This window comes from Oryza glaberrima, chromosome 4, assembly GCF_000147395.1.
Source record: "Oryza glaberrima chromosome 4, OglaRS2, whole genome shotgun sequence".
NCBI lineage: Eukaryota > Viridiplantae > Streptophyta > Magnoliopsida > Poales > Poaceae > Oryza > Oryza glaberrima.
Window position 1 is genome coordinate 19,089,111 of NC_068329.1, and position 15,184 is coordinate 19,104,294.

The 15,184-nt window shown below is 43.5% G+C and overlaps 2 protein-coding genes and 1 pseudogene across 2 annotated transcripts; 1 reads left to right on the forward strand and 2 right to left on the reverse strand.

Annotated features, from left to right (window-relative positions):
• Positions 1 to 3,585: 3,585 nt before the first annotated feature.
• On the reverse strand, positions 3,586 to 4,879 carry LOC127771888 (MEIOTIC F-BOX protein MOF-like). Its single transcript, XM_052297835.1, has 3 exons — positions 4,439 to 4,879; positions 3,898 to 4,270; positions 3,586 to 3,650 (listed from the first exon to the last, which is right to left on the reverse strand). The coding sequence occupies exons 1-3, from the start codon at positions 4,877 to 4,879 to the stop codon at positions 3,586 to 3,588; spliced, it is 879 nt and encodes a 292-aa protein (XP_052153795.1).
• Positions 4,880 to 5,629: 750 nt separating this feature from the next.
• Positions 5,630 to 8,960, forward strand: LOC127770849 (immune-associated nucleotide-binding protein 9-like; annotated as a pseudogene).
• Positions 8,961 to 9,364: 404 nt separating this feature from the next.
• Positions 9,365 to 14,478, reverse strand: LOC127772278 (protein NRT1/ PTR FAMILY 4.3-like). The gene is made up of 5 exons (XM_052298298.1): positions 14,015 to 14,478; positions 13,679 to 13,896; positions 12,049 to 12,510; positions 10,532 to 10,659; positions 9,365 to 10,428 (listed from the first exon to the last, which is right to left on the reverse strand). The coding sequence occupies exons 1-5, from the start codon at positions 14,142 to 14,144 to the stop codon at positions 9,519 to 9,521; spliced, it is 1,848 nt and encodes a 615-aa protein (XP_052154258.1). The 5' UTR covers positions 14,145 to 14,478; the 3' UTR covers positions 9,365 to 9,518.
• Positions 14,479 to 15,184: the final 706 nt, after the last annotated feature.

Consider the following 15,184-nt stretch of genomic DNA (forward strand, 5'->3'; position numbering starts at 1 on the left):
TGCTTGTCATTATAAAATATTAAAAAAATGTATAAATTTGTCAAGATAGATTAATATATGATATATCTTCTCGTAAACATGCGACTTAAAATTCGACTTATACAATTTGAAACAAAAAATAACAAATTTGACAATGAATTACGCGTTCTATTCATAATCAAATTTGTTATTTTTGTTTATACTTGTATAAGTTAAATTTGCATGTTTGTGAAGTGACATATCACCTACTCCCTCCATACTCATAAAGGAAGTCGTTTAGGATAATGTTTAAGTCAAACCTTGGGAATATAAATCATGAATAACTCTCAATTTATTAAGTTTGAAAATGTAAAAATTATATGAATAGATTTGCCTTGAAAAATACTTTCATAAAAGTATACATATATCACTTTTCAATAAATATTTTTATAGAAAAAAGAAGTCAAAGTTGTGTTTTGGAGACCGTGTCGCTGTCCAAAACGACTTCTTTTACGAGTACGGAGGGAGTATTGATCTATCCTACTAAATTTTTTTTCAAATTTTTTGATAATTTTTTAAATGACACGTAAAAATAAGGAGATATCTCCTTAGGGAATGATTTGAGTGTTCCATATATAAGCGGGTATAAAATATCTGAGAGAATCTGTTTATCCCTTCTTATCTTGACATATTATATCTACTGTATCTAACTACCCGATCATTAATTCCATAGGCAAAGACAACGGCTCGGATTAAAGAAAAGAGTGAAGGTAACACAGAACGGAAAATGTCATGGTTGAGCCATATTTTAGGGCATTCCGTTCTTCAGGTTCAAAGAATGGTCTGTGATGACAATACTTTGCAATAAACCACATGTATATAGTGAGGTACTCCCCCGTTTTGTTTTAGAATATAAGACTTTTTTTTTACTTTGATCAAAGTCAAATTGTTTTAAATTTAACCAAGTTTATATAAAAAAATAAGTAACATTTTTAACCCAAGAAAAATTTATTATGAAAATATATTTAATTATTGATTTAATGAAACTAATTTAATATTATAAATATTACTATTTTTTCTACAAACTTGGTTAAACTTAAAGCAGAAGTCAAAACGTCTTATAAACTGAAACGGAGGGAGTAGTTAGTTACTCCCTCCTTCCAAAAATCTGAGACCTATTTCTTTTTCATCAATACCAAGAAACAATTAACTCACTCACCATGTGGCAAATCCAATGAACATGCAACCAATAAGTACTAGAATGACTTCTTGATTTTTGATCAACAATTTAATTTAGCACATAGTGACTACAAATAAGACTTAGATTTTTGGAAAAACCTAAAAATGAAATAGGTCTCAGATTTTTGGAAGGAGGGAGTACTAGTTAGCGTAAATTAGAAAATAATTACATATAAGCATAATATTATGAAATTTCTTGTTACGCTAAACTGAAATGTAACATTTACGTATTAAAAAGCATATATTTTAAATGATTTCTACGCACGGTCAGTTAAAGTAAAATCATGTTCATAGTTGTTGACTATACTTTTTTGGAGCTGAGACTAGCTGGAGTAGCAACAAAGAATCATCCGTACGAGGAAGCACGTCCCAGGTCTGTGCAGTTGCCACAAAAAGTTCAGAAATGACAAAACCATTATAAAAAAAAAGCACAGCATATAACCATTGGCAATATATATATATATATATATATATATATATATATATATATATATATATATATATATATATATATATATATATATATATATAAAATAAAAAAATACGCAAGGCCGTGAAAAATTTCGTCCGTCATCCGTTTTATCGGCACGAGTGGTCGATTCCATTAATTTTCGTCCGTGCGTGTAGGACTCCGATTGATGTGGGCTCACTAACCGAAAAGATAGCAACACATTATGGCACAACCATCCACGTTCTCAGTTGGTTAGGTGATGAAACTTGTGGCCCAAAGGTTTGGAGTTTGACTCCCATCACCCCTCAGATTTATGCTGCTTATCCTCTCCAATTTTTTCTTTCTCTCCAAAGCAGATTATATTTTTTTCAAAAGTACACCCATATTTTGAAATTCATATTAAACCAACAATATATGTAATTTACTATTGTGTTTTTCTACACTTTATCACCTCCTCTTATTATTATTTTTTTGAAAAGTATGTCCATATGTTTGAAATTAATACTAAACCAGAAACATATGTAATTTCCTACCGTGTTTTTTCTACACTTTATCACCAATGATGCTTATCCTCTCCAATTTTTTTCTCTCCTAAACTGATTATATTTTTTAAAAGTACATCCATATGTTTGAAAATTCATATTAAATTTCCTACTATGTTTTTATACATTTTATCACCTCCTCTTATTAAGAAAATGCCCGTGCGTTGCAACGGGTTGTAAATAACATTCATTGAAATAAATTAAAGTCCTAAACTACATATCACAATTGGGCAGAAATGATGAAAAATTGAACATGTTTTTCTGGTATTTTGGTACGTCACCCGTATTGGAGTCAGTTTTTTAGTCCGTTCGCTTTTGAAAATACAGATTCGTGTTTGAGTCAGATTTTAAATTCGTTTGCTTAGAAATATTAAAGGTGTCATATAAGAAATCCCTTTTAAAAAACTCGCATGCTAACTTAAGATGAAACTCATACTCTTAATTGCAGTTCATGATTTTCTTAAAAAATATCTAAGCGAATTCCAAAGTGAAATTCATACTAGCTAAACCGTATAACAATAATAAGATTAAAATAACATTCACCCGTGGCAACGCACGGGCATGTTTTCTAGTATATATATATATATAGTCAGTTAAAGTGGTCCTTAGTTTAGCAATGGCATCGGACAGCGATCATTCAACGATCCGTCCCTTCGGGTTGATCAACCCTGCTTCCTGCATTGGACGAAAACAGCTCAGTACTTTCCTCTTGACTGCTGTTGGATTGCAGAAAGATTGAAAGCCAAATTGCAATAGCTAGCAGAACAAGAGAATATATAGAAATAGGCACACCAAAAACAAATACAGAGACGCAAAATTCAGCCGACACGTCTGTGAGAATGTAGTCTCGTGCAATTTTTCTCGATAACTTTCTCTCTTTTTTTAAGAGTACGTGCAAATTTGAACGGAAGCTATATGCAATATTTTGAAGAACAAGCATTGCACAGGAAGCCAGGTCAGAGTTGTTTTATACCTCGGTGATTATATATGACAGTTTTCGTTTCTAGCTTCCTCTGGATGCTCGACAGAATTTCAAAGGTATCTCTGGTACTGAATTCGTCAGACTTGATTTCAAAGTTTATTATCACTTTCTGAAATTGGGGAGAAGCCTCTGTCTTGTTACTACTTCTTTCACTCTTCTTTGAACCAGCCCAGCCCGACCGTTTTGACAGAACACATTTCAAGATTAGTCCATGATGAAGCAAAGAGATTACAAAGCAAGTAATGTCAAGTTATATACACACACACACACACACACACACACACACACACACACACACACACACACACACACACAAACAAAGTACCTCGCAGTTCTTTAGAATTACTTTCTCCAGGGTAGGGGTATTCTGCAGGAAGAGGCGCAATATCTGAAACTTGTAGTTCATAACACATCTATCCAAGAGCAAGGTTGTCAGATTGTGGAGGTCTGGGAAATTTTCTGAACATTCTCGCAGATACTTTGACTGATACACAGAAACAGGAGCAGAATTGAGTTTACCATCACGCAGAGAGCCAATGATTTGTAAACTACAAAAATTCTCTTTTTCATGCAGCTCGGGAAGAACAGCATCGTTAGTAATACATACATAAAAAAGAAGATAGCTGAACATAATTAAGCGATCATATTATACACAAGAAACGATCATTTATACTAGTATTCTGAATTGTAAGAAACGATCGATGAGTAATTAAGAGAGGATATACGCACAGTTGGACCAAATCCTGACAATCTGAGAGTCGTGACGTTGGGCATCATGCGGAGGAGCCTGAACAGATTGATCAGGTTGAAACCTCCGCGGATCGAGACCTCGGAGATGGAGTCGCCACTCTCGAAACGGAAAACCTTGCAATCGCCATGGCCGAAGGTGAGCAGGCGAAGATAAGCGAGCCGAGGCGCCACGACGGACACGGTCCTGTCGCCATTCGTGCCCGACGGTCTCCGCATCCAGAGGCACGACTCCATGGCCAAGCTCCGCAGCGTGGCGGAGCTGAGCTCGTGGAAGAAGCACTTGCACCGGTCGAGCTCCATGTCCACCAGCGCGGGGCAGCCGGACCGGAGGTCGCCGGCGAAGGTGGACTCCAGGACGACGCCGCGGAGGCGCAGCCGTGTCAGGCGGGACGGGGAGGACGAGGACGTCGTCGTGAGGGCGGGGAGGCTGGGGGGCGCGAACGCGGCGAAGCGGCCGGGCGGCGGCCCCACGGCGAGCTCGAGCGCGGTGGGGCGGCGGCGGATCCAGCGGCGAACCCAGCTCTCGACGTCCGCGCGGCGGTGGAAGGGGGTGGCGACGCGCAGGCGGAACGCGCCGAGCACCGGGGCGGCGTGGGACATGAGCAGCCTGGCGGTGAAACGTCGGAGCCTCTCCCACGGGTCGGTACTGCCGCGTCCGTGGAGGAGCCACGGCGCCGACGACGGCGGCGGACGAGCGAACTCCGCGAGGTCGACGTCGAAGCGCGGCGTGGAGCGCCAGAGGTGGCGCCACCGCCGCGACAGCACGCTCGTCTGCACCGCCTGCCTCGTGGTGAGGCAGGAGAGGATGCTGAGGAGGAGCTCGTCCGGGAGCTCCCCCAGCCGCCCTTCGCCGCCGCCGCCGCCGCCGTCTCCGGCGCCGGTGGTGGGGACCCGCGCGCGCTTCCTCGAGGAGGAGGCCGCCGGAATCATCGTCGCCGTCGTCGTTCGATCGGCCATGCACGCGCGGCGGAGACGAGGCTTTCGGTGTTTTAGGGCTTCACCCGTGGAAGGCCTGGGCCGAACTGGGCTTGGGCTTATCTAGATTTTCGGCCCACCAAGAGGAATACGGAGCGGCAGCAATCCAACGTAGAGCAGGTACAACAGCACGCTATAAACTAGCTATAAACATATTTTAAAAAGATAAAGAAATAGATAGAAAAACAGCGGGCTATAGATCTGTAACCAGCTACAGCACGGACTCCAAAACGTAATGTATGTATGATAGGTGAGACCAGATATTAATAGTATAGTAAGCAAGTATTGTATGAATTGATTATTACTCCCTCCGTTTTACAATATAAGTCATTCTAGTATTAACATCAATATGAATGTGAGAAATACTAGAATGACTTACATTGTGAAACAGAGGAAGTACATTGGCTCAATGATTTGGGGCTAGTAATGCGTTATACCGTTAAACTTGCTCGAAAAGGTGAAGCGCACCACGCTGCAAATCTCTTCGCCGTTTCGGATTCCACACTCTCCAGCTTCCGAGGCAAATCTCTCTCCGCCGCTTGTATTAATCACGTCCTCCTCCATTCGCCTTCATCTTCCCCGCTTCTCCCAACTCGAAAATTCCCAGTTTCTCTTTCAGTTTCAGCTACTCCGGTGATCTCTCAGCTCTCGATCGATCCCATCATGGGCGGCGGCGGCGGCGAGAATCGCATCGACAACCACGACGACGACGACGACGACTGGGAGCTGGCCGCCGGCGCCGCGCTCGCCGACGTCACACTCGTTCTCGTCGGGAAGGTCGGCTCCGGGAAGAGCGCGACGGCGAACAGCATCCTTGGAGACGAAGCGTTCGAGTCCAAGTGTTCCTATGCCGGTGTCACGCAAACCTGCCAGAAGAAGAGCACCACGGTTCAGGATGGCTGCTTGATCCGCACTATCAACGTCATTGACACTCCAGGTAAGAAATAACAGTGCAAGATTACTGATGTTGCTATTTTGATGAGTAGTTTTAGGCTGAACCCCTCCTCCCGACACGCAAAACGAAACGCAAAACGAAGCACGTATTATTACATGATTAATTAAGTATTAACTATTTTTTAAAAAAATAATTAATATGATTTTTTAGAACAACTTTTGTATATAATTTTTTTTTAAAGAAATACACGGTTTAACAGTTTGAAAAGTTACCCGCAGAGAACGATAGAGATGAGTTGGGATAACGGGGGGAAGAACACAGCCTAAATTCATTCTCACTACAGCAGCATGGGCGTATACACTAATCAAGAAATGTATATGGATCTAATTAAGGTGCCGGAAGAATGAAATCCCATTTATCTGAAAAAGAAAAATATGTATTTGTTATATTTGCTTAGGTGCAGAGTTCTCTGCTTGTTATGTTGGTAATTGCCCTGCTTTAGTTTTGTGTATGGATAAATTAAGATCAGTGGCATATGGTTTAATTCTGAAGACCTGCTCGTGCTCTCTTGCTCGGATAGGTTTATTCGACATGGACATTAAAGCTGAGGATGTGCGTAGAGAGATCGTCAAGTGTATGGACATGGCCAAAGATGGGATACATGCGATGCTCATGGTTTTTTCAGCAACATCTCGCTTTTCCTGTGAAGATGAGAAGACGATCGAGACTCTGAAATCGTTCTTCGGCGATAAAATCCTTGACCATATGATATTGGTTTTCACACGCGGAGATGAAGTAGGTGGGGAGACCAGTTGGAAAAATATGTTATCTGACAGTGCCCCTACATATCTTCAGGTATACTTCACAATTGTCAAACTGTATCGCTTGTATTGTGTTTTGTATAGTTTGATTTGATGGTAATTTTATCATCCTTAATAATGTACCGAGAGATGCCATATTTTCTAATGTAAAACTAGCTGTCTAGGTAGCTATATGTATTTTCTTTTGATGAGTTCGATGTTTGGGTGCTTGACGGCTTGTGGGTTACATTTGACTATTTGGGCGTGATTTTGTTTACAGGACATTCTCAAGTTGTTTGAAAATAGGGTGGTTCTTTTCGAGAATAAGACCAGTAGTACTCAGGACCGCCAGGCGCAGCGGAAAAAATTGCTGATGCAGTGGACTTTGTCGTATCAAGCAATCATGGGAAACCATTTTCAAATCAGCTGTTTACTCAGATTCAGGTGAGCTTCTATTAAATTACCATTGATATTTTAATTTCTCTTGTTTGATCTCGTTTCTTTGTTGCAGGAGGTGCATCACAGACAGAAAGATGCCAATTCTGAGGTGTATTCATCAATGCAAGAGACTGACAGTTACATTTCACTCATAACCAAGATGGTAAGGCATTTGTAATGCATATAATATAACAAGTTTTATAAATTCAGGAACATGTAGATGTGATTGTCCACCGAGAACAGAAGAACATTTTTTTAGTAACAGATAGCAATTTTGTGAACTTTGCATATCATTGGTTACGCTAGCTTACTACTCCTCCATCTACTTTTGATAGTCATATTTTATCTTGACACACAGACCAAGGATAAGTAATTTTACTTATCATTCATTTAAGCATGCTACTAGTCGTTCCTCGTAAACAAGCGATTCATTAATATTTACATTTCTCAAAGCCCATGTAGCCAATCATGTGTGGAAGAATGGAGAGTCACGTATTAAATTCGAGAAAATCATTAAGATGATAGATTGTTGGATTGAAATATACCTATCAAAAATAAAATTTTCAGATTTGGAAATATGACTATCAAAAATAGATAGAGGGAGTACTACATAATACAGATACAGATCATATATTTAATTGGGACTTGGGAAAATATTAAGGGGGCAGTAAATATTACTGTGGGGTTCTATTAATTATAGCGCTATTTTTGTGCTTACGTAATACTACCTCCATCCAAAAGTCTAAGACATATTTCTTCTCACCAAGATCAAGGAGTAATTAACTCATCCACCATGTAACAAAACAAATAAACTATACACAATCATGCAACCAATAAGTACAAAGAAGGTTTTCTTGGGTTCCGATCAACAATTTAATTTAGCACATAGAATCCACATATAAATCTTAGACTTTTGGAAAAAAAAACCAAAAAAATAAAATAGGTGTTAGCAGGGGCGGATCCAACGTGAGTGCAGGGGGGACTCGAGTCCCCCCACACCCACAAGACCCATGGATACCCTCCGGAGCACCCCTTTTAATTTTTTCACCATAAATGATAAACTAAAGATCCATAAATGTCTGGAGGTTGAAGAAACTGTGTAATTGAGGCCCCCCCCCCCAAATTTTTTGTTCCTGGATCCGCCACTGGGTGTTAGACTTTTGGATGGAGTACTAATTCAGTTATTATGAGCTACTATTTTTCTAAGGAAAAACAACATGAGATTGTATCTTTTCATTGAATATAACTGTGGAGTTAAAAGAGGGTCAAACGGTTACTACGATTTTGAAAAAGCGGGGTCAAATGAGCAAACGTAAAAAAGCGAGGTCAGTTTAGTAGTTAGTCTTCAAAAGAGGGTCAAATAAGTAATTATCTCATTTTGTTATCAGCTACTATTATTCCTATTGATTAAATACCTGATCTGATTCTGCATATGATTCAATAGGTAGAAGAAAAGCTAAACAGTACAATCCTGAGGTTGGAACAACAGCTTCTGAAAGAGCAGGAAGCGAGGCTGGATATACAGAACGAGATGACGAAGGCAATCCTAAGATCAGAAGAGGACATCAGGAGACTGAGGCTGAGCCTAGAGAAGGCTGAACAAGAGAGTAACAATGCTCGAGAGGAAAACAAGAGATTTAGAGAATCGGAGAAGGCTAGGCAAGAACAGGAGAAGCAAACAGAAGCTGAGATTCAGAAGCTTAAAGAGAAGATGGAGAAGGACAGAGAAGAAAGGGAGAAACAAAGAGAGGAGGAGATTCGCAGGCTTAGAGATGATCTGGAGAAAGCTAGCAAGAACAGGACAAGGAGAGAGAAGAAAGGCAGAAACAAAGCGGTTGCATCATTCTTTAACTCGTCCGATCTTCTGTTGGGAGAGTTCGGCCCTTGGAGCATTGTTGTTAACCGGATGAATTTTGCCTGCTGCTACTGAAGACTTTGAAGTTCCTGTTTGATGCATGCTCCGTTTATATGTTGTCGTTCCACTGCAGAGTGTGTGTGTATGTTTTTTTTAAAAAAAAATTTTTGACGAGATCAAGACGTGAAGACCTGGGCCGAACTCTGAAATTGCCACCCATGAATTGTGCAGTATCTTTCATGCTTCGTTAATCTGAATGAATTTGCGCCTGTTGCATACTGAACATGAAAACTCTGAAATTGTTGGTTTCACTCTCTTTAAAGAGCTGCCGTCTCAAATATTTTTCTTACAAATCTTAATTCATCATTTCACTGCATGCTTAATGGTCAAATTAAGTTTTTCTAGATAGTAGTACTCCTGCTACGTTCGTCTCCAAGGCAAAGCATAATGTATTTCCTATTCCTTATCAAAGTAGAGCCTTATAATTTCAACCTAGCATTACTCATTTTCTTCATTTCTCGCCACTATTCCTCGTGCATGTATACATACATACATACATACATACATACATTACAGCTATACGCATATACAGTTTTCAGTCGCATAGAATTATAATTCTATGTTTTTTTTTCTTCAGATGATCTCCTTGCCGTTGCCGTCGCCTTCGGCGGCGACCTGAGCGGAGGCGGAGGCGTCGCAGCCGTCGTCGGCGCCGCCGGAGTTGTACCACCTCGCGCAGAGCAGGTAGCAGAAGAAGTTGATCACGCTGAGCACGGCAAGCATCCAGTAGAAGAGGTCCAGCCTGTCCTTGTCCAGGTCGTTGTCGCCGAGCCACCCGCCATGGCCGCCGCCGCCGCGGCTCGCCGTGACACGGTTCACGAGCGACACGAGCACCGAGCTGAGGTAGAAGCCGAAGGCGTAGGAGCAGTAGGTGAGCGCCGTGAGGAAGGACTGCATGCCGGCGCCGCGCGCCTGCTTGTAGAAGAACTCGATGAGCCCCACGGCGGTGAACATCTCCGACACGCCGAACACGAGGAACTGCGGCACGATCCACAGCACGGACATCGCCCGCGGCGGCGCGCCGCCGGCGGACAGGGACAGGTCGCGGCGCCTGCGCTCGACGGTGGCGGCGGCGACCATGGAGAGCGGCACGGTGCAGAGGCCCACGCCGATCCGCTGGAGCGGGGTGATCCCGGACCGCGCCCCCGTGGCGCGCCTCATGAGCGGGACGAGGAGGAGCTCGTACGCCGGGACGAGCGCCAGCAGCATGGCGTAGGGGATGGCCTGCAGCGACGCCGGCGGGATGCGGAACGAGGAGCCGGCGCCGCCGAGCGCGGTGTCCATGGCGCTCCCCTGCTGCACCGAGAACGTCTGCAGCTGCGCCAGCACGGTGTTGAAGACGATGGTGCACGCGAAGATGGGCGCCACGGCGAGGAGCGTCTTGGCCTGCCGCACCTCGGCCGCCGTGCACAGCCGCCACGGGCTCTCCGGCTTCGTGTTCGGCCCCTGCTCCGCCGCCCTGATGCACGCCTTGTCCAAGAACCTGCACACGTTTCCGTCACGGATCAGTCACACGCAGACGCAGCAACGTGCATGGCGCGCGGCACCGCCGGCGCCGGCGCCGGCTGCTGGGACGAGGAGCTCACCTGAACTTGCTGGCGTGGCGGAAGCTGCCGCCGGCGAGGTGCGCCGGCTCGCAAACGCCGGCATTGACGGGATCGGAGGAGCTGGAAGGGCAGATTTGCTTCCTCTTGGTGTAGGCGGCAACAAACACCTACAGGAACAGTATCAGTATTGTCAGGGTTGAAGGTAAACTAACCTGCAAGATTATTTTTTAAAAAAAAAATTAAAAATTATATCGAAATGAGAAGATTTTTGAAGATAAAAGCTCTTCAAGAATAAACCATTTTGCAAAAAAAAAATCATGGTACTGTTATAATATTTTTGTTTAAAAAATATGGTGTTAATTTGACATGAACAACAAACACATGATACTGTTCTTACTTGCATAAAGAAAGCTTGTCATATTGAACCCATGCTAAAATAATGCAACTGCATATATTGATGATTGATCATGTGACAGTTTAAATAATAGGCAGACAGTTCTGTCATCATCGCTAAGGATCAAAAACCATCGCTGCACTGAACTGACAGGCTAACAGTACTTAATTAATCATAAGAACATTTTAAACAGCCTCTCAGACAAAACCTAGCAGATGGCACATCGGTTCATAGTATCTTACTAGATCTGATCGACAAAGCAGATGCAAAAACTATTTTGGCCCATGATCTGGTTTCGAACCACTGAACTGTAGAATATGACAAAACTGACGACCATGATGCATGGCCATGGAGAGCCACTCTGACTCTGAAGAACTCTGAATGGTGACAAAAGGACATCTACCTACTAATTCGAGCTATATCTTATCTAATCACACGGTTGCGACTATAATATAATGCGTGATCATATCAATGATCATGACAGAAAGTTTCATGCAAATGACAAACTGCAGTTTCTTGGAACTCCCACTAACCACTGCCCTTGTTTAACATAATTTGGCGATGGGCACGCCACTAACACAACAGTCCATGCTCTGTCAGTTTTTAGAATGCAGCGAGATTGTACGGTTGCAGGTAAACCACCTCGCCTATAGCTATTTAACTTAATCATGTTGCTAAGATAATTGGACAACCATGTCTGAAAACATTTGGCTCCTGTGGGCTAGTGAGGCAGTGAGCAACCTAGTTCAGTAGCTGACAGTCTGACAAGAATCTTATCAACTGTTCGACCTTAAAAATCAACTTGGTAACGAATATGCAGTTTTTTTTAATGCAAATACATATCTCGGCTGTAACAAAATTCAAACGAGAGCATCTTGATATTTTCAGTTATTCGGTTATTTTACGGTTTCAGAATGGTATCATCCTATCATTACTTTTTCTTTTAAAGATGACGGAAGAATATTGCACCCGGCCTCTGCATCATCATTAGATGCTCACAGTCAACGAGATTATGTAAATATAAATATATTAGTACTATGTTTTTTTCAAACACATCAAACTGAAACTAAAGCCATATTAATCTTGTAGCTCATTGTTGTTTCAAATTAAGGTTTCAGAATTAATGGTATTATAAAAGTGTGTTAATTACTTATTTTCCTACCCTTGCAATGGGCGTGAAGATGCTGCCCTGAGGAGGCTTGTTCCGGTAGAAGGCGGCGCCGGAGACGAGGCTGACGAGCCCGGCCGCCATGGCGGCGGCGGAGATGCCGAACCCGACGTCCATCCCGGAGTGCGTCTGCACCCAGACCAGCGCCGTCAGCGCGACGAGCTCGCCGGCGCAGAAGCTGAAGTAGGCCGAGTTGAAGTAGGTCGAGAGCCTCTTGGCATTGTCCGCCGCGGCGGCGCCGCCGCCGTCGGCGGCGGCCGCGAACTGGTCGGCGCCGTGCGCGATCATGTTGGGCTTGAGGCAGCCGCTGCCGAGCGCCACGAGGTAGAGCGCGGCGAAGAAGATGCTCGCCTTGATGCCCCTTGCCTGCTCGCAGCCGCCGTCCGTGGCCGCCATGTTGCACGGCGGCGGCTTCAGCTGCGGCAGGTGAGCTTGCACCGACAGAAGTATAAAACCCTGCATATACCCAAAAAAACAGAGTAGTTTTTTAAAAATCATTCGCAAACAGTGGCGGATCCAGAAAATCGATTTGTTGGTGTCATAACATGTCTATCGATATCATAGTATGCTAATTATATTTAGATCATGGTGTTATAATATATGGACAAACAGTTTTGCTATAGTTTTTGTGGAAAGTCGTCGGTGTCGCTTGATACCAGCCCTAGTTCTGTAGATCTCGCAAAGTTGTTGTTAACTCTGAACCTGCAATCAAATATGTGCATTTGTTTCCTCCTCATTTGTAAGGAAATATGATTCAAATGCTATTAGGATTCTTGAAGATAAACCATGATATATGGTCAGAAAATACTACTATTTTTAGGTGAATTACACAAGTTGTAGGAACACTACAAAAAGTGGCTAATGTGTCCAGTACTTAGTACAGGTAGTACAGCTCTGTCTGGGCCAGTTGTTTTCCCTGTAGCAAATGTGATGCTCGTCCTGCAACTCTATCAGTTTGCTTTACGTTAAAAGGGATAAGAAAGAGCAATTTGCTCTGCGAATTGCGAGCCGCGTGTACCGTAGCAGCCGTGTCATCGTTGAATTCAACCTGGTCCTTAAAACATTTAAGCAATCGGGAACAAAATCCCTGGTCCATGCATGGTGATTGGCACCTTTTATTTTTTCAGGCCCATCCATCCATGTTCATCGCCTCTCTCTCTCTCTTTACGTGAAAACAACGGTCAACAACAAAAGAAAGTAACTGTGCATTCCATAATTCCATTTCCTTTCTCGGTGCAGCACGCACAAAACCGTCATCGATCAATGTCTCACATTTAAACAGATTGTCCGTCTTTTCTTATCAGCTTAAATTATTTAAAAAAATTTCTAAGGACAAACAGTTTGATTGCATGCATGAGATCCTCAACCCTCTCAGCTCTAGAACAGAACACGATCAAATTATCCGTCTTTCCTCATCAGCTCTAACAACGGATTGTTTGGTTGCATGTACGAGACTCAAGAATATATAGAGTTAGTTTGTAGCTGCAGCTTCTTGCATAATCATAAACTCTACCAAACAGTGTAGCTTTTTGTTTAAATTCTGAGAAACTGTAGTTATAGAATCTAAGAAATGAACTGAATGCATTGGGAAGGATTGAGGAGGTGAATGGGTGTATGTATGTACCGAGAGCTCGACGAAGCCGAAGATGAGCATGGTCCAGAAGCAGCCGAGGTAGGAGTCGGAGAGGAATCCGCCGAGGAGGGAGAGGAGGAAGATGGTGCCGACGAAGTTGGTCACCACGTTGGCCGCCTGCGACAGCGGGAAGTGCATCTCCCCGAACACGTACGTTATCAGGTTGTTCCCCACCGCCGCGATCGCCATGATCTCGAACGCCTGGATCCCTGCGTGCAGCACACATTCGCCGAATCAAACCCCACATCATCCATTGTCCACCACGCACTGGCCATGATCAACCAATATTGGTCCCTAGCTCAACTGCTCAAGCACAGGAGCACTCACCTAGCACGAAGACGGCGGCGCGCATGCCGCCGTGGCGGCGCGGCTCGCACGGCCGGCCGCGCCAGTCGACGGCGGCATCGGCGGCGGCATCCGGCGGCGGCGACGACGACGCGCGGCTCTCCACATCCATTGCCGCGAACGCGCACAAGGATTGCACGTCAATAGCTCTCTAAGCCTCTCTACCTCTGTCTCTCTGCTTTCTTGTTGCTGTCTGTCTAGCTTAGGTGTGGTATATGGCAAGTTGCGACCTGTGAGCTGGAGGCTTTATTTATAGGCTGCTGCTGATGCTGCATCCGATCGTGATTATCCCAGCAATTAATTAAGCCCCTTTAATTAATTCTGCTACATGATGAGCAGCAGCAGCAGCACAGATCGCTTCTGCTCTTGTGAATGAACTGCCGAAAGGAGCAGCAAGCAAGCGAAGCTAGCAAAGAAAGATAGTGCGGCTGGGCCTACCCTCCATGTCGTCTCGTCGACTACTCTCTCTCTCTCTCTCGCTGCCTTTTCATATCGGAATTTCGAGGTCGATCCATCCATGGTGCTGACTAGTGACCACTCGTGTTAGTTGGGAGGAGAGAGGGTGAAAAGACGTATGGATCGATCGATGGACATGCATCATGCATGCAGATGATAAGCAATTCGGAGGGAAAGAAAAAAACTCATGGCCTGGAATTATTGGTGATTTGTTTAGGTGTTTCCTGTGCAATCGGTGTTGACAAAAATCGGTCAAACTGTTTGGGCAGAGGCGCCTGTTTTCGTGTGATGTTTATGTAAAGTTTGTAAACTGGAGCAGAAAAGGTGTGAAGACTTTCAGGTATAACAAATAGGAGTATTAATTGTTATCTGAGCAAGTAGGCTGAAGGAGGAAAAGGTTCAGATAAAAGAGTTTTGTTTTCTGACCAGGAATTTTTTGACGATGGTCTCTGTAAACGGTGAATTATCGAGTTTTTTTTATCATCCATGAGTGGTGTTTAACAGCTTGAACCATCGCAACACGGCAAGTAATCTAATAAGCTAACCTCCCACACCTAAAAAGTCAATACATACTGAAAACTAGTGGAATGCGTTTACTACCTCTCCTCCTTTCAGGCATTTGACAGCGACACCAACTAAGCAAAAAACGAGAGTTAATTAGCTCCTCCAAATGGATAGAAATTCTTTCTTGATAGA